Here is a 20,290-nt window from a genome sequence, read left to right as displayed (position 1 = left end):
CTACAAGACAAAAGAGTAAAATCATTGCAAGTTTTGTTATGATTTACAAGCGGGTAATACAAAAGTGTATCACAGAGAACAATCTTCAAAATTAGAAACACTCACCCCAAGAAACAGTCTACATCATTAAGCCACTGTTTTATGAAGTGATTAGTGACAGGCTCCACATTATTGGGAAAACGAAGATTTTCCAATGTGTTTAATAGTAAATGAGGATTGTAATACAAAGCAGCTATGGCAACCTGGAGGCACATTGTTCGCAGTTCACTTGTTTTCACTTCTCTGGTCAATCTCTCTAATGCAGCTTCCACAAATAACGGTATGCACTGAAGGGTGAGAACCATTACAAATTTAATGATCAAAAGTAAATTCTGTAGTTCTCTATTTCACACACTAAAGTTGAGAAACGGCATAAAATGGGAATAATTTTAAATTGCCAGCAGAACTCAAATAAATATTAAATCTTTACACCTTTTCATTTCACCTACTCCACGCACATGGATTTTGTGACATAACACACAGTAGATGCAATTGCTGGTTCTACAATCTCGTGTTTTAAAAATGAAAACTTAGAGGAAATGAGTACACTAGGAAGTCCAGAAAAATCAATTTAGTCTTTTTCAATATTCACAACAAAGTAAAGAGATATTACTAACATTCCAAGAAAACAGCTATTCAAAGGGTTAGTCTCTTCGGAGGTGTCATGCTGGAAAAAAAAAACCTGCTACAGATGTCTTTTCAAATAAATTAAAAATTAAAAGTTTCCAGGGACCATATCAGTAACTATTAAAAAGCATGCAAAGAATGTTTAAACAGCTATTATACAGTACTTATTTACACAGCAGAAGCACACAAATTCATCTCTAAGATTCCAACTTCCATATGAGCATAATGAAGTTCCTGGTTCCTCTACAAGCTTAACTGGGATTCTAGGAATTTCATTTAAATTCTTATTTATTTCACAGAATCACAGAATTGTCTAGGTTGGAAAAGACCTTGACGATCCTCCAGCCCAACCATGACCCTCCCCCTGACCGTTCCCAACTCCCCCAGATCCCTCAGCGCTGGCTCAGCCCGACTCTTCAACCCCTCCAGGGATCCCGGGGACTCCCCCCTGCCCTGGGCAGCCCATTCCAACGCCCAACAGCCCCTTCTGCACAGAAATCCTTCCTCAGAGCCAGCCTGACCCTGCCCTGGGCAGCTTGAGGCCATTCCCTCGGGGCCTGGCGCTGGGGCCTTGGCTCCAGAGACTCATCCCCCCTCTCTCCCCCCTCCTGGCAGGGGGTTGCAGAGGGCCAGGAGGTCTCCCCTCAGCCTCCTCTTCTCCAGACTGAACCCCCCCAGTTCCCCCAGCCGCTCCCCAGCAGACCTGTGCTCCAGACCCTGCCCCAGCTTCATTGCCCTTCTCTGGACACGCTCGAGTCATTCAATGGCCTTTTCAGGGTGAGGGGCCCAAAACTGAACACAGTCATCGAGGGGCGGCCTCACCAGCGCTAAGACCAGGGGTAAGATCCCTTCCCTGTCCTCGCTGGCCATGCTAGTGCTGACACAATCAGAAGTTTCAAAGTTTCAGAAAAAATTTCAAGGCTATTACCTTGACAGACCGAATAGTTTTTATTAATTATTCACTACAATTAACTTAGAATATAATTAATCAACTTTTAGATGCTTCTAAAACAGTTCTTTTCCAGATTCACAGACACACTTGACTTCGGAAGTGCCCTAAATTCTGGAGACAAAACATGCAGTAACAATCTCTGCAGTGCTGTTAACTGAGTAACACTGAAGTAGAAGACAAGATTATTAGCCAGTCTAAACAAACTTCTCTGAACAGAATTCATATTAATACATAATCAATGCACATTTGAGAACAAAATATTATTTATTTTTAAAAATATTATTTTATTATTATTTTTAAAATATTAGTTATAGAAACCAAAGTTGTTGCCAACCTGATCAATGCCACGCCCTTTACACTGAAGAATTATTACTTCTAACAGCTTTGCTGCATGACATTCTGCATCTTCTCCAGCAACTCCTGTAAGGACCTGATAAATAACAATTAATGTTGGTGATATCCCTTTAAGTAGTATTTTCTGTATATTACTTCGTTTTGAAAAGCTGATATATATTTACCCACTCTTACTAAAATGCTTGCATAAACATCCATCAGTGAAGCAGCCAAATCTACAGCAATAGCTCAGTACCACAACTAGACTGGAACGTTGCTGAGTGCAGGCAAAACTAATCTACATGTTCAATAACTATATGGACACAGAGCTTTCAACAGTAAATGTATAAGCATCAGCTTCCATTTTGCAAAGGTTTATTTCCATACACAAAGCAAAAAATTGTCTCATGTACTGAATTTTATAGAAATTTAGAAATTTGGGATATCCAGCAGCAGGACACCATGCAATACCCAAACCCCAAATATTCACTGTGCTCAGCTAATAAAACATTCATGATCAAGAGGTTGTAACAGGCTAATTTTTTTTTTATATCTAGAAAATGGTCAAGTATTTACAATTAGCCTGGTTGCAACTTGTTTTCAAATAAAGGCGGGCAAGAGTTCCTCACTAATAATATTTAAATATCTTGAAAATAATTACTCAGGAAATACCAAGGGCAGGGCAGCTGACAGTTCACCATAGTTCTTGTAAAGATATAACACATGATATCCAGAAGTGGAAAACTGAAATCCCACAGATTACTATTACAGATTATAAAATATCAACACCATCTTATAAAGTAGTATTCATTCCCTCACACAGGCCTAACACTCTGGAAAGCTTTATATTCTACATATTAACTGGATAAAGAAAGCCCAATTGGCAGCCACCTCTAATACACAGGAGCTGAGAAGCTAAGTTAAACACAGAAACACAGCCCAAAAGTGACTGGACAGAGTCAGAACAACTGCACTCTGCTCCCAGCTTTCATCACTGACTTGGCATGAACTTGAGAAAATTAACTTCCCATTCCTATCCCTCTATTTTCCACTGCTACTCCTCTTGTTTTAGCTAATTAAGACCTTCAGCAGACATATGGTATGTGGTATCCTAGCCATAGCAAGGCTACAAATCTCAAATAAAAGAAACCATCTACCTTTTGCAATATGTACGTGTTCTGCATGTCTGTATGCACAACGTGTATTACACAAAACACACATGCACAAAACCCTGGGTTGTTTAATCTGCTTTTGTTGTGCATGATTTATTTTTCCCTTTTAGCAAAAGCATATATCTGAAATTTAATGCAACCTCTTTAAATTCCTCTGCAATAACTTTGTAATTTCACAGATTACTGAGAATGTTAAATAGCATAATGCTTTACGAGCAGATGTCAAAATTCTTCAGTTTCAGTCTGCTGTTGTGAGAAAGAGTACCCAGTTTAACAGTGCATTACTTCAGAGATCAGTTTTGTTATCACAAAGGAAATCTACTTACCTTCTTGCACATACTGTAGATCATTTCAAGGTATTTTGTGTCAGACAGAAGCGTATCTGTGTCAACCGTAACATAATTATGCAAGAGAGGCATCATGTCTGTATTAAAAGAAGAATGATCACAGGATTGTTTGCATGTTTTATTAAGACAAGCTTTAAAATCAGGCTGAAATCTATGTTTTAATAAGTTAATTACAGTTCTTGCTAAACTCTGTCAAGATAAGCGTGCATCTAGCCATAGATGCCTCAGCAAAACAAGTCTGGCTGCAGCAACACCATAATAAAATATTTCAAGCCTAACCTCATTTCAGTGTTCTCCGAACATTTCAATCAAGATGCAATTCATTGTATGGTTGATATCACATATGAAACCATTTGGCTTTCTGATTTGTTTGTACTACTTACCAGTAAAATAATCAAAGCCATCTTGCTGAAAGACTTCAAAAACAAGAGGAAGAAGCTGCCACATTTGTGCAGAAACTTGCTGACAGGTCAAACTATGAGCCAAGGAAAAGATCTCCTCATAGAACTCTAAAACAAACAGAATCTAGGTAAATTTAATGCCAATTCCATACACTTAAAAAAAATAAGCCAACAAAAGCACAGATACCTAACACATGTTGCTGCAAAACTGTTCCAATCACTTGCAAGCAGATCCCTTCCAGCTGCTGGGTAATCTGAAAAAAAGGAGATTTATGACTGTTGTCAATACTTTGGAGTTGAAATTAAGAACATTTAAAGATAAAATTACTCAAACTAGTTTCTACTTATACAATACAGTCTTCTAAAAGCAATTCCAAATTTCTCACATTTTGGAGCACTAAATATATAAGAGCAGCACTCTTAGATAAGGATTTGTTAAGATAGCTTTTAATAAGAGGTGTGTTTGGAATATTCTTTGAATACTGAAAGAATCTCATTATAGGGTACCCTTTAAAAAAAAATAAACAACTGACAGTAACCCTATGCAACAGTTCAGTCCCATTAAAACACAGTAAGTAAAGGTATATATCGAAGGGGTAACCAATGGAAGTTGCAGGAAGTATTTGCTGTTCTGGAAAAGTGAATTTTTAAAAACCGAAACCAAAAGCAAACAAATACCAAACCACCTCCCAAACCTAGGTTAGGACATTCATATGGTATGTGGACAATCAGTCTAAACACTGGTCTACAGATTCAGACACTCTGCCCAAATAGTATTTACTAGTCCATGAAACAGCTAACAAACAGTCATTAACCTGTTTAGGGCACTCACCTTACATACGGACAAATAAGGGTTGAATGTCTGATCTTAGGTATGCAGAACAGAACTTGAAACTAACCAGCTAAATACCTTATCTCTTGGAACACTGGTCATCCTGTATGAGATGTCTCCAAATCCAAACGTTTACTGATCAACATTTTACAGTTCAGCTTCTTAGGAGTAACATATTGTTACACAAACTTTTCATTTAGATAACAAGAATCTGCTGACAAAAACAAGTACATGGAAAGCTTGCTGAGCAGCTTGGGCAACAAGTAAATGAGCCCAACTGGTCCTTGGTTTATTGCACAGCAGCACTGGATTCTGCCCTTGGGCATTCAGAATTTGTATTATGCTGCTTCCTTAGTAAAGTCTTCAGAGCCCCAAGAGTACCATTTATTACTGAACTGTTTAGTCCCTAGAAAACTATAATGTATATATCAAAAAACAGTAGCAGACTTTGTAAAGGATTTTAATCAGCAATAGCATCTGTTGAACAAGCTGTACTCTGGACTGAAATTAGTTCACTCAGTACAACAAAAGTTTTGATCACACTGGAGAATTCTACAGTGCATGCAGATTAGATAGGTAAAAAAACCCTTTCATTTAGCATAGCCACTACAGCTGTATTTACAGACATTGACTCTGCTGCAGAGAACAAACAAAGTCAGCAGAGTCAATGTTCAAAGCTAACAGAAGTATTATGTATTTCCTTTGAAGAGTAGACCTCATGAAATCAGACGGGTTTTTTTCCAGCCGAGCTGACAGAGCTCCGTCTGTTAGAGGCAAGTTGCTTCCACTTATCTGAACAAGAACCTGGATTCTTATGGGAAATACTGTGGCAACTCTACTACTACACATGTTGCGTGAGAAATGTGACCCACTCTGTTAAAACTTTGCTGCATGAGAAGTACTTCACTGTTTTCTGTTTTAAAATATATTTGGTTGAAAGGACAGTTTTTCAGGTAACAATGTAAGGAACACCGGAACTACAAAAGACTTTCAGTGTCTTAGACAATACATATTAGTTTTAAAGTAACTTTTACTTACTTCCTTATGATCTTCAACTACACTGAGAAGAGTATCGATAGTATTCAAGATTCCCATTGCTGTCACTGCTTTGTCATCACTGCCCTCTTCATCTGGTCCAGTCTGGATCACCTGGTTAAATGTCATTGCCTGCATGTAATAGCAAAACAACCCATAAATGTCATTTAATGAGGAATGAGACGAAGAACAATTGTGCAAGTCTGGTATTCTACATCGTTTGAGGAGGACTTCTGCTAAGAAAACATGCATGAATATTAAAAGGTGACCACTTCATGCCAAAGTTTGTTTTCAAGATGGATAAAATCTGAATGTTAAGCCATGTGAGCTGTCATCCTTTATCCATTCACAAATAAAGATACAGATGACATTACTTTCCATGCAAAAGAATACATTTTCTATGAGTAAGTTTTTCTGACTCAAGGTTTAATTGGTAGCTGAAGTAGACCGGACCACTTTGCAGGCATTCCCAGAAAGGACATGCAAATAGTTTAGTTTTAACTCCAAGGCAAGGGCCTTTAATAAGGAAGCACCGAGGTGACCTCTGGTTTTGAAACCATTAGTAAAACTTATTAGATACAGCCCTTCAAGGTCTGAATCCTGCAGATTCAACTTTATTTTCACATTTCATTAAACATAACATCATTTTCACAGCAAATTATTTAAAAATCCGCTCTTTAATTTCCCATTTTAAAATGGAAAGCCTACATCACACTGTAGAGACCATCTAAAATGTGCTACCAAAATTCATTATTAACACTACCAGGAGAAAAGAAGTACAAAGATTTCTCAAACATTTCTATAATTGTTCTTCGATGTCTTCATTTAGTTCGTTATGAAGCCACTTTTGAAAAAAAAAAAAAAACCACAGTCTAAATGTGGAAGAAAATTACTTGTATCAAATGCATTTAAACATACTGGAGTAGCAACAGCTCTCAATTGATGGACAGCTACCTTAATTTTAAATAGCAATCTTTCACATATTAAACATCTTCCTATGTCACCAGAAAGTCTTACCAAATGCTGTGTCATTTCTACTGCAATTGGGGTAACTTCTTCACTATATTCACAGATCATTTTCTGAATCACATTAGTAAGATCATCATTTTCAGTCTCTCTTATAATATGAAGTAAAGCTTGCATTACAGGTCTAATGAATGGAGTAATATATTCTTTAGCTGTAAAACAAGTGGAAATATTTGAATTTACATGCTTACAAAACTACAGTATCAGTATAAGAAAAATCAATGTACACTTTATAAATAATTAGTGCTTCGGCATGAATACGCCAAAACCATGGCTAGTATAGATTGTTATAGCAATACCAACACGCAGAACAATTTTTTAATAAAAATGTTTACCAAGAGGATCTCAACTGAAGTGTGAAAACTAGAGTTCTACAGTGCTGATGGAATGGAAGATTACTTATCAATGCCAATTTAAACTGAGTGGGAATGGTCACATAAGCATTTTTGTCAAATTAGCTGAAGTATTTGATACAGAATTTAAGTGGCTTTTATGTCAGCTTCAAGAACAGTAAGCAATGTAAAGCCTGCCAGGATAAAGACAATTCAAAAAAAAAAATTAACACGAATTAATGTATGCCGAAACAGATATGCTTATACTGCCACTGTATTTCTGATCAATGATTAGGTGCTGTAAAACTGGATTTACTGTACCATGAAATTGTGATAGTTTGTTACAAAAAACCACAATTTTTTTCAGCTGAAAAACTACAGTAAGTGATTACAAATGACAGTTGCAAGAATTAACATTTGGAAAGGACAAGCCTCCATGAACATCGCAATATTAATGCCTATCCCATTAAAGCTTGTTGTAGCTTTAAGAAGAGAGGGCTACCTTTCTCTTGATTACTGATCAGAACTTGAAGTGCTATTGCAGCTTCCACTTTCACAGGCATTTCCCTATCATCTATCAGACACCGTCTTGTGAGTTCTAAGGCTGTCTGGAGATTCTGGTCACTCTTAAATTTGACTTCACAAAAATAATGAAGAACCCAACAAGCCTGAAAAATAAGACATTGAACAAATTCAGAGTTACAAAACTGTCCTGGTTTCGGCTGGAATGGAGTTAATTTTTCTTCTTAGTAGCTAGAATAGTGCTGAGTTTCAGTAAGAGAAGAATGTTGATAATACACTGATGTTTTCAGCTGTTGCTAAGAAATCAAGGACTTTTCAGCTTCCCATGTCCTGCCAGTGCACAAGCGTACAAATAGCTAGGAGGGAGCACAGCCAGAGCAACGGACCAAAATTGGCCAATGAAATATTCCGTATCATATAATGTCATGATCAGTATATAGAGGAGGGTCAGCTGGGAAGGGGGGGCTTTCGCTTCCAGGACTGTGGTTTCAGGATCTTCTCTAGGATTGCTAGCCAGGAACAGGCTGGGCGCTGGTTGGCAGGTGGGGAGCAATCACATTGTGCATTACCCATTTGTGGTGGTGGTGGTTGTTATTATTATATTTCAATTATTAAACTGTTTTTCTCATCCTACAAGTCTCCTTATTTTTATCACCTCTCCAGTTTTCTCCCTCATATCCCCAGCAGAGGAGCACAGCAGACCAGCTGTGTGGCACTCAGGTGCCAGCTGGGTTTAAACCATGACAAAACCCTACAAACAGGATTATCTACTACTCATATACCCATAACCTACACAAATTATTAAATCTGAAGTACCGTTGAATAAAGAGAGTGTAAAACTTTTTAACAGATAAAGGTGTTTGAGAGTGTGGAGGCTGGTCAGTGGGAGGCTTGTCTTTCAGACATCACTAGACCAGTACTATGATCTCAAGTTCATCTTTGGCCACAGGTTTTGTGTGAGCAGTACAGTCTAAATGCAAAACACAAATAGACAATACCACCAGACACAGATGGAAAACTATGCACACAATTCTGCAGCCATTTTAAAACTACACAGCAGCTATCTATAACCACACATAAAGACTGATACTAATCTCTGAAATAAGCATAAAATTGATCATAGGACAGGTGCAGAAAGGAGTGCATTTGTTAGAGGGAAAAATTTAAAGAGTATTCCTGGACTACCCAGTTGGAACAGACAGTGTATCTCAACAGTAAATCTTACACTTTCTTACCCGTGCTCTCATGTAACCCAGCTCACTGCTGAAGAGAGGGAACACGTGATTCTGCAACATATATTCCATCTGATCTTTATAGATCTTCTTCTGTCATAATACGAATACAAACACATCAGTTTAAAACTTCATATAAAAATCCATTTCTAATCCAATAAAAATAGTCACATAAAAGTGTGAACAGCATAACAAAACCCTCAGACGTCTAACTTCTCCCTTTACTGAAGTCCACTATGCAACAATGAAGTCCCGTATTAGTAATTAAACTTGGATCCTACATGGACTTAACTTTTATCAGTTTCAGTCAAAATAGTGACTTCTTTTCCTTGTCATTTTTTACTCCTAGAGACACCTTTTGCTTGGCAATACACTCAGGAAAACTTCTCAGAGCCATCATCCAAATACAAGTCCATGCATCTTTTTTGCTACCACTCTAACTAAGCAAGGTTGCTAATCTCACATTATTTCCTCTCTTCTATACATAGAAAAGATCTCATTAAATCAGCCTCTCACTGGATGGATTTTTTTCCTTTCTTCCACAAAAAAAGGGAATGTAGTTAAGTACAGTATGGAAAATGGTGTTGCAATTCTAACTAGAAGCAGAGAACTTAAAGCAACTTAAAATAATCTGAACTTGAACATGACCTAATAGAACTTGTATAATTAAGCTGACAACAAAATCAAAACAGTTAAGTTCAACAACTTTAAAAAAATGGCAGTGACTGAGAAACTTGTAAACTGAAGCAGCTATTCTCATTTCTTTTAAGACATGATAAAGAAATGAAAAAAGGGACAAAAAAAGAATCAAAAGAACCCCCAGATTTGTTATGCTTACTTTTAGGAGAATTTCAGCCAGAGAACCGATCATATGTAAAGCACCATCCTTCTTACGAGGGTCAGCATTTGGCTCAGTAAGGATCTGATAACAAAAGCCCATTGTCTTCTGCAAGACCTAGATAACATGTAAGGTTAGTCAAAGTATTTCAGTCGGTCATCTCAGGTACCATTCTCAGTGCTCAGAAATACTTAAATCTCTAATAATCTGCTCCAAGTCTGCAATTTGGATGTTTTATGACTTTGTTATAAACACACAACATTCCTGATAGATAGATCCTGGGGGAATTGGCAAATAACAAAAATCACAAATAGATGAGTGCAAAATAAATAAGAGAAATTATAAATTTTAGTGTACTATGATATGACAGAGAGCAGAAAAGTAACTTCTATTAGTAGTTCTTTCAGAGAGACTATAAACCAAATCTAGCTAACACTACATTTAAGTAAAATCCTGAAAATAGCTTACCTCTTTCCTCTTACTACATGATGTAAACAATAATGTCTGAGCAGCAGTTGTTGGAGAAATGAAGTCTTCAAATACATCTATTAAGTAAACATGTAACAGCTATAAATTTTGGTCCTTTACTACAGTTCATGATCCTAATGTAATCTAGTGATTTAATATGAAACAAAACCCTAACAATTTTCAGTTTTTTGTTTTTGTGTTTTGTTTGTTGTTTTGGTTTTTTTTTTAATATTCCAAGACCAAACAACAGTAATACATGGTTGGAGATTCCCAATACATGTTTCACCTTTTTCATGATCACCAGCTCTACATGTATAATTTGAAATCGTATGTCTTCGTTGGTTTTTAAGATGTATCGTTTGTAACAGTAGAAGCAGACATAGCGGTCAATTTTCGACATATATGCTATTTGCTGTACAGGCAAGCAAGCACACGTAATTGAGTTAAAAATGCTCAGTTTCTTATTTCTCTGCAGAAGAGGATCATCAAAGCCTTGTATAGTACCTGTAATGTTCACAGGTCTCCCTCTCACCTGAGGAATAAGAAGCTCCCAAACCCACCAAGATTCCTTGTTCTAGTCACACAGAAGTCCTAGCAGAGGGAAGAATTTGTTCAGGAAATCTAAAGTATCCTCCTTCTTCCCCAGCCTGAAAGGACTGCATGAACTTATAGTAAACCCCAAGAACAAAGTAGCAAGCCACGGGAGGTGAAATTAGACAGGTCTGGATTTCTGGGCTTATTTATTAATGTTTCATTTACTTTTATGGTAAATCTGTTCTGAAGTGCAGAAACACCTGTGTTGACTGTCATGTTATCTATCATTTCCACCAGCATACCCAAAAGTTAACTATAAGAACTTGTATTATTTGGATAATACAAACTGGTTTTCTCTCTTTTTTTTTTTTTTTAAAGATTAAAACCAATCTCTATTCTCACAACTACAAAAATCCTGTCTTTGTGTGAAGTCATATTTTAACATGACTAGTTTTCAAATTCTCACCAAATTTCATGCGAATATATTCATATGGATCTTCTTGCCAAAGCTCTTCATCAGCATCTGTATAGCACATCAATGGAAAAATAACATCTTGGATAATTCCCTGCAATAAAAAAATAATTGAAAACAGGCTAGCAATCGATCTCCATATTGTCCTGTGTTTCACAGATTTTGTCCATCCTTCCCTTCTTATAAAATGGTAATGTTCTAAAACTACGTTGGACATAGCTGATTTTACGTGCTACCTTACAAAAAGAGATCTTTTAACTTAAGGTAGAACTACAATACAATGGAAGCTATTAGATTTGCTTTGGATAATTGTATGTGGAAATGATTTAGTGCCATAAATTCAGTAGTTAACACCATCTCCAAATTTGTTGTGTTGCTGTGTTACACTGTAATCCTTAATATATTAAAGCACAAAAGACTGACAACAAAAAAAAGCAATTAGCTTCTCTCATGTATCAAGATAACCTTTACCGAACACGCTTAAACTCTTTCCACCAGCGATTGGTAATAGAGATCCTTAAAACTTGAGTTCTAGCAAGATTAGAAACACTATACAGACTGACTAATGTACTACTGAATCATCTAAGTATTGAACCCAAAAAATGGTTTACTTGAATATGAGGTTTCAGATTCTTCCAGGTGACTGCATGTGACACTCCTTGATTGATATAATTCAGTGTTTGCTGCAGAACTCTAGGAGCCATGTACTGCTTCTCCTTGTATTGATACAACACCTTCAGCAACACCTAGAAAGATCAGATCTCATCAACAGCTTATACTGAGCAGATGATTTTTACCACAAGAATTCTACCCTCCCTCCCAATCCTACCTAGGAACACTGTTAAATCCAACAAAAACCCACTGTTTATTTATTCATTAGACTAAAATTGGTACTGACTAATCCTTCTACTAAATGTCACTGTTAATTATATAAGGCAATTTGCAGCTCATATCAGGTGCCACACATCTTTTAAAAATACAGTCCTTTAATGAGACAAAACATACATGTTAATTCATTACCAACACAGCCCAGGGGACCATTCCATCCAAGGTTTGTTATTCCACCTTACCACTCTCTGGGGGCAGAAATTCATGCCTGAACACTGGATTGGTAAAACACTCTACACTCACACAGTCTACTGATTCTTATTCACGTGCAGCCTTACAGCAATGACGCTGTATGAAGAATGACAACCAACCTCTCCCCCTGGCTTTCCGGCCTCAATTCTCCTGATGTGGCACTCAGAACTATTCACAGAGATTTACATTTGTTAAAGTCCATGGTTCTCCACAAATAAGGACATGACATGGAAGCATTACTAGTAATTAAATTCCAGCTCGCCAGAAGTTTGGTATTGATAAGACAAAGGGGTTGCCTTGTAGCCCAATCTAGGCAAGTGGCAACACTACAGCTTCAAGAGCAGCAGCACCAACTGGAGAGAAATGACAAATCCCATTTCCAAGGTTTCATTTAACTCTTCACATAAACCAACAATGTTAAAAAAAAAAAATCTAAAACTGAAGGAACTAAAGAGATATCCATCAATCTGTAGTATCACCCAGAAAACATTTGGGGAAAGTGAGATTCATTATTTTGAAAAGCAATTCTATTAATAACATTTATTACACAAACACTGAAGCATTTCTCCCAAAGGAGATGGCTCACGCTTGAGTTTAAAGAGGATGCATTCATTCACCATGAAATTCTTAACTTTACAAGCTGGTTTATGCTCTAGACGCATTAACAGTCCTCAAAGTTTAGCTGCTCATGTTTAAAAGCATCCTGGATTTCAGAAAGAAATTACTGGTTATTACCCTCACCTGAGTACAAGGCTTTGGTGGCATTAGATATTGACTTAGGATAGGAAAGGAAAAGTGAGAAAATGTTCAGACTTGCAGCTGTTTCGAGGATTATCAAAGAACACTTATGTCAAAATTCCTTTTTAGACTCTTGTGAACTAAATGAAAGAGAAAATGATTCTCTGCAAAAACAATACCTTAAACGACAGATATTTAACTTTTAAAATCAGTAGAACATCAGTACATGGTAAGACTAACATGCTTCTTGAAGTTACAACAATTAAGAAGAGTATTAATCACTGAAAAGAAACTAACAAACTGGCAACAAAATTCATTAAACACATTAACAATTCTGCAACATACTTTACTTTCTTGATGGTATGCCTTGAATACAGTCTTTCTGGAAGTAATCAGGAAACTATTTCCTATGAAGAAACTATATCCCTATGAAGACTGGGATTTCTTGCTGTTTTACAGAGAGCACATGATATTCTAAAGATTTGCTTCCTTTATAAAATTTCAACACAAGCAACAAAGATATCACCACCACTGTATTAACACCATATACTGAACTTTTAGACTGCACGGATCTGAGACAGGCTCCATGGCCTAAATCGCACCATGGTGGCAGCTCAGGAAAGGTTTTAAAAATATGTTAGGGGTTCTTTGTTCTAGGCAAAAGGAGTAATCCTGGGATTTCAGCAAACTAGAACTTAACATATAGTAATAAAACGTTCTCTGTGGAAAAGCTTATACAAGAAGGTCCAGTTTGCTGCTGTAGCTGAATTTCAGAAGGATCTAAAGTTGGTTTTTTTTTTTTTCCTAACACTCAGTGTAACAAATGCCCTTTTCCCTTTCAATGCTTTGGATGACCTTCAGAAAATAAGTATTTAGGAGATACTTTCCCTAATTTTCCCCTTTGAAAGTCCTGTAATTCATTATAATTTCATTTAGGAATGAAAACTAAGAAAACTGAACCTGAACTAAGAACTGCTCTTCTCCTAATTAAAATAAAGGCTTTGAAGAAAACATTCTGCTCCCTGAGACTTTCATAGATAATCTATTTACATTTACAACCTAATCACCCTAATATAAACAGATTTATAAGCCAATAAAAGGGACTTTTAAGAAAACTACCTGAAGTTTTTTTATAAATAAACTTGTTTCAAAAGAATACAAGTCAGCAGTACAGTCAGGAGCTGAGAAACAGATCCAAAAGTTTCCCAATATTCATGGGAGTTTTTTTGCTAGTTCAAAAAGTTCAAATTACTGTCTTTAAACATGTGCTGTAAGAGAGGCAGATGACAATTCCTGCCCCACCAATCCATTCTGTCCCTTCAGGAAAACCTGTAGGTAGCGGCCATGTGGTAGGACTACCTGAATCATGAAGTTACTCCGATAAAGGTAAAATTACAGATAGTTTAGCATAACATTAATAGAAACTGCTATAGTCCAGAAGATGTTTTGTTTATAACAGATCCTGTAGAAGTGGCAGCCCCTGGACAGGGAGGAAGTGCAAAGTGACCCGATGACTTACCTGTTCTTAAGCGAGCCTCTGCTTGACCAGGCTTTCGCAGAAGGCTAGAAAGCTTAGTATTTACTGACTGAGTCAAAGAGGACCTATATCATCAGACTTAAAAGGATAGGTAAGAAGGTCAACTACACCACATAATTTTATCTCTCTCTTTCAGAAAGAGAACAACTGATAGCATTTATCTGAAGCTCATCTGAGGGCTTGTTATATGAGAGCATTCACTCTACTTACAGATTATCAATGCTGCATATGCTATTTTCAGTGTATTGTCCTACATGGCAAACGAATAATTTCTTTTAATCATTCCATTCTTTTAACCCACAGACATCACTGCTTTCCACACCAATGTGCTTAAAAAAATCCAATCGTGAAAGAGAGCAAGAAGACTTTTCAGAACATAATGAAATAAGAAATAACTACTAACTCTAAATTTATCCTAATACCCCCCACGTTCAGGGTGTCTTACTTGCTGAACACCAACAGCGAATGCCTTCAGGAACACTTCAGCAAACTCACTGTACTCCTTGGAAACATTACCAGGGCTTCCATACCTAGAATTAGAAGCAAGTACACAAATTCAAGAGTGCAGCAATATTACTGACTTCCAATATTTGTTTGCTTTTTAAAAAATAACAGAAGAAAAAATACCTCTCAAAAAGTCTAGCTAAGATATGCAAAGCCCACTTTTTGCATTTCCACCAAGGCAACTCAGGTCTGTCATCTTCATCAACTTGAAGGGTTTCCTTTAGAAAAAAAAACCAAAACACCACAACTTCTTCCCAAAGAGTTCAAATTACATGTATTTTGAAGAACTATATAGCATATTTTGCTTTTAACCTGTCATTTGCACTTCTACCTTCATAGAAGTCTAAAGTACAGCACATCTAAAAATATATCCCATGAAATATACTGCATAAATGGTCAACAAATGCTTGAAACAAGAAGCCAAAATAAGTTGTGCTATAATTTGAAAACAAAACTCCCACACAAGTCACATATTTTCAAAATTTGTCTAGTCTGTTTAAAACACCCTACTTAGTGTAAAAATTAATTTTCTTGACATCTATTAAGAAAAAAGAACGCAGAAATAAGACGTTAAACTTTTAAACTTCCTAACAAACGAAAAAATATTTAAGCTTAAAGACATCAATAGCCAAAAGCCACTTACAGTTGGTACATCCCTATCGACAACAGTCTTCAGGATTTCTATCCAGTCAGTCAGGTTTTGCTGATTTATCAACTCCAAAGGTAATGTGTACTTATTTATATATATAAAAAAGGCAAAATAAGTTTATTAAAAAGCAATCTGAAAATAACGGTACTTTCACAGTTTGAATTTTAGCTCTTTCAAATCTTTGTCTACACTTAGCTATCATAAAAGATTAGCAAGTGACAAACAGGCTAAAAAACTTAACACGACCTAGTCTACATCCTCAATTGTGCTAGAGGTCTTTACACCAAGTCATTCTGCTTATGCAATACTAAGATACTACTTAAATGGATGCTACACTAGTTTCTGAGGCAGTTAACGTATATTAACAGTTTCATTCTAAACTGTTCCATTTACACTGACAAATCTAGGTAGGCTGGCCTCTACCATCTGTCATTAGAAAACTGATTTTCTAATTGGTTTTCCAGCAAACACTCTACCTTAGAGAACTTATGCATGCCATCCTATTTAATACCAACCAGGAACAGCACTGTACAAAAGTAAAAGTACAGCACCATCAAACATACCAAAAACCTGTGATTCATACCACAGCAGAGCTGTAGGGGAAAACAATTCAGATGTAATCTTATATTGTTAATATTTCTGTCATTTACTATTTTAAGGAAAATCATAATGCTTTAAATTAAATTACTGATAATATATATATATAAATAAATTTTATTTTTTTACCTGGACAAGGGCATAAAATATTTTGAAGATCTGTTTTTGGATGAGGACAGACTGATCAGATGGATCACTCAAGAGCTGAATGAAACTATCCTTCAGAACTGGTAGAAAATGTTGCATTGCAGCTATTAAAGGACTTCGTTCCTCTGGTTTCTTGTACCTTCAGGTAAGAACAAACTAGTTTTGTAAATCTTTCAGGTAGCTTTTGAATTTGAGATGTCGACCTTTCCCTAGTGTAGACGCAAGTAGGCTGTATTATGATTCATAACAGCTTATGATTTTTTATAAAGTCAATCAATTTATTGTTACAGAATTTGAAATAAAGCTATAAGCCAGAGAGCATTACAGTTAACAGACAAGTTAGAAAACCTCTGAGTGTCCATCACTCCACTGTATATCCACATTAGTTTCTGCTGGTAATGAATTCCTGCCAACTTATTCACTCTGAATACCACATCATGATCAGCCCCACCATTACTACAGTGAAAAGCAACCAGAGAACTACAAAAACTGCAATCAAAAGGTACACATTTATTGCCAAGAATGGTATATACTAGGCTAGTCAGTAAAATTCCAGAAAGACCTTTTTCAGAGTTCACAAATTATCAAAATATTTCCAGAAGCTAGATTACTCCACTGACATCAAAGAAATGAAACTGAAGTCTCTCACAGTTTACCACTGATGTCTCTCATCTTGCCATTTAATTTGCCCAAATAAAACAAACTGATAGAGCGTGCAGGCTTCAAGGCTATGTGGTGGTAGACTGTAACCCCCCCCTTGAAAAAGCACCTCAGATCTTCCCATGCTGGTGACAGTCCACCAGGTGCCTACACTTACAATAAGTCTTCATTTCCTTTCTCAAAACATTTCAAAATTCCTGAAAGTAAATGAAGCTGAATTTTGAAATCTTCCCTTGAACTTTTAACTTACCAGAGAAGAAAGTCCTTACTGACTCAAGAGTTATCACAACAGAATAAGATTTTAACCATACTGGTGATGACAATAAGAACCAAGTAAAATATCACTCTAAGACTGCACAGCTTTATTTTTTTGATTAAGCAATTAATACTATAATACTCTTGGACTCTTGTGGGAGATTTTGGGGATGGAGGATTGGTTTTGGTTTGCTTTTGGTGATTGATTTTAAAGTACATTTTTGGTAGACTTTTCACTAATATTAAATATCAACAGTCAGCCTCAAACAGTGACAATTCGCAGATATATAACAGTCTACTCAATCTTCTACCAAATGGCATGTTTGGTAAAAAGTACTACAGAACGCCAAGCTCCAAAATCCTGTTCAGTAATATAGTTTCCACATATTTTCTGAAATAAAACCCCAAATGTAAGGATTAAGTGTTGCTCAGGAAAATTCAATTTCTAATTTCCGCAAAAGACACAATTGAAAAAGACCAGAAAAATTACTATGCAAAGAGCAGCCATTTGATCTTGCTGGCTGGATTTGCAGAAAAAAAAAAAAAAAAAAAGTTGAAAAGCCCCAAGATATTTACCTTCCATATTAAGAAAAAAAAAAAAAAGCTAAATATTCCCACAACTCAAGCAGTGAAAACTTGATCAAAGTCACAAAATTACGCAGATTTTCCCCTCAAAAAACTGACCTAAGTAATTTAATTTTTAAAGAGATCTGCTTGCACCCATATTATTACACAATAAAACCTGCATATCCCTACATGATTTGCAGAACGGACCCCTGTTGACTTCACCAGAAAGCTAAACCAGTATGAGCAGTTGCTGGCCTCTGCTAAAGTGTTTGATCAACTAAGATTATGAACCCACCTGTTACCTTAGTTAATCACGCAATGACTGTGCTCATATCAAAATTCTTCCCTAAACAAGGATTGCTATAATCGTAATACACTACCAGTGAACACTTCCATGTTTTGTCTCTCATAGATCTCCGTTGGTTTAAGATGTTTAAATCGAAATTCAAGTGAGAAATCAATTTATTTTCCTTCCCTAGCAGGACTTGCAATGTCCAGTCACTGAAAAAACTCCAGCATGGGATTACAAAGGTCTTTATAGCATTCCTGCAAAAAAAGATTGTTGCGAAACTGATATTCACCTGTTTTACAATAATTTACATTAAAGTAATGGAATTAAGACAGTGACATTTTCCAGTGCAACATTTTAAATCAAGTACCAGAAACAAAAACGTTATGCATGAGAGTGCTTTGAAAGACTCAGTTGTGGATTCCATCAGTTCCACTACAATTCCCCAACTCCAGGATTGCACTTTTCTCCAAGACAGCTCAAATGAGTTTCCTACATGCTACAGCAGCAGCTAAGCTCCACATAACTACTCAAAGTGCAACCTTGATATTGAGATTCTGACCATAATACCAAATACAGAGCAATCACCTGGATCCTAGCCCAAGGCCTTGCATATCTGAGAACAGTGGGCTTTGATAAAGATTTCCTATGATGGGTTGGATGAGACTATCAAAACGATCATACCAAAGTCAGTCAGCTAATTCTGAACTTCGTAACATTCAAGATATCACACTTTGAAACCTTTATGTTTACTGTCACTGATACCTGGAGGACAAATTGTTTAAGTCTAAACCTGGTTTAAATAATAATTTTCTGTGAAAGTCTTAATTTTCACCACTTTGTTACTGCTATCAACCCCTAAAAAACACCTACCAAATTAAGGCTTTAAAACACCCTCTTCTTTCTAATCTCAAACCATTAACGAAGGCAGTTTTGCTGTAATTTCTTAGTGCAAAGGTATATAACTCAACATCTACATAGCGAGTATCCAATAATATTTTCTAAAATTAGATTTCTATCACCTTTGCCCAGTCCCACTCTCAATTCTACATAATCACAATATACATACAGAATACAAAAAATACAAATATGTTAATTCTGATGTTTTATATCGTAGAAAAAACTTACTCGTAGTTTTTCACAAGTTGATAAAGACAAAGAAGAATTCCAAGCCAACAAGCACTGTTGTCAGACTGCAGATAAAATCCAATTTTCTCAACAACTGCAGTCCAGCGACTAGGATAATCATGCTTGATAATATGGTGAATGCAAGTAGTAAGCTGTACTCTAGAAGTCAAATACACAGTGATTAAATAAGTTACTGCTGTTATTTTAATAATATTATTCTGGTGTTGAAACAGCCAACATTGCCCAAACATAATTATTTCAAGTTTTGTTTATAAGGTTTAGGTTGTGTACATTCTGCACAATATTCTCTGAGAAACTTTGAATTTATTCATGCTGCACAAGCTGACAACTGTTTTTCCACCAACACTAATTCTATGCTTAGGATACACAGTGTATGACAATGATGCTTAGCATGCAGGTGATCTTTATTGTGCAACGCGCCCCCCATCGGGTTAAAAACTAGGTTAAAACTGCATACCTAATCAGCTCAGGGGAGTGAATAATGGCTTCTACAATATTTTCACGAATACAGTGTCTATCTTCTTCTGGGATGGAGTAAGGTGGAATCTCTCCTGGTGCAGTTTCACGATCTGGCCAATACTGGGTTATCATATTCTTCAAGTAGATAACTCCTGTGAGACAAAAGTGGCACATCAGCTGACATACAAAACAAACACAAACTTTGCAAACAAATCTATTTTAGAGCAAAACTGACTGAAATTACAGATTCATTAACCATTTCTGAGTAGAAGAATCAAAATATATAAACCATCCAAACTAGGCTGATACTCTTTTACCCATTTATTCTGACATCTGTATTTTTAGTCCTGTAAAAAATCTGTTTTCATATAAAAATACTAAATGTATTGCTTTTATCTGTGCTACAGATAAATAGTCATGGAACATTATAGCAAAATACTTATTAAAAATACTTTATAATTATTTTCTCATTTTTTTCATTAAAACAAAGCTAATCA

The 20,290-nt window shown here is 36.2% G+C and overlaps 1 protein-coding gene and 1 non-coding gene across 2 annotated transcripts in view; both read right to left on the bottom strand.

Moving 5' to 3' along the window:
* Positions 1-20,290, bottom strand: part of IPO7 (importin 7) — a 38,130-nt gene that overhangs the window by 7,314 nt on the left and 10,526 nt on the right. The window contains exons 3-21 of the mRNA XM_074918729.1: positions 19,792-19,945; positions 19,314-19,472; positions 16,397-16,553; positions 15,665-15,754; positions 15,145-15,239; positions 14,963-15,047; positions 11,774-11,908; positions 11,157-11,256; positions 10,157-10,233; positions 9,689-9,805; positions 8,854-8,943; positions 7,599-7,764; positions 6,756-6,916; positions 5,742-5,870; positions 4,059-4,125; positions 3,854-3,979; positions 3,450-3,547; positions 1,953-2,048; positions 106-326 (exon numbers count right to left, since the gene is read on the bottom strand). Coding sequence (XP_074774830.1) covers positions 106-326; positions 1,953-2,048; positions 3,450-3,547; positions 3,854-3,979; positions 4,059-4,125; positions 5,742-5,870; positions 6,756-6,916; positions 7,599-7,764; positions 8,854-8,943; positions 9,689-9,805; positions 10,157-10,233; positions 11,157-11,256; positions 11,774-11,908; positions 14,963-15,047; positions 15,145-15,239; positions 15,665-15,754; positions 16,397-16,553; positions 19,314-19,472; positions 19,792-19,945 — 2,323 coding nt within the window. The remainder of the gene's footprint in view (positions 1-105; positions 327-1,952; positions 2,049-3,449; positions 3,548-3,853; positions 3,980-4,058; positions 4,126-5,741; positions 5,871-6,755; positions 6,917-7,598; positions 7,765-8,853; positions 8,944-9,688; positions 9,806-10,156; positions 10,234-11,156; positions 11,257-11,773; positions 11,909-14,962; positions 15,048-15,144; positions 15,240-15,664; positions 15,755-16,396; positions 16,554-19,313; positions 19,473-19,791; positions 19,946-20,290) is intronic.
* Positions 8,473-8,654, bottom strand: LOC141966275 (small nucleolar RNA SNORA23). Its single transcript, XR_012634569.1, has one exon. It is a non-coding gene; the product is annotated as a small nucleolar RNA SNORA23 (small nucleolar RNA).

Source organism: Athene noctua, chromosome 14, assembly GCF_965140245.1.
Source record: "Athene noctua chromosome 14, bAthNoc1.hap1.1, whole genome shotgun sequence".
Lineage (NCBI taxonomy): Eukaryota > Metazoa > Chordata > Aves > Strigiformes > Strigidae > Athene > Athene noctua.
The sequence above is the reverse complement of the archived record's forward strand: the minus strand, read 5'-3'. Positions and strand labels throughout refer to the sequence as shown.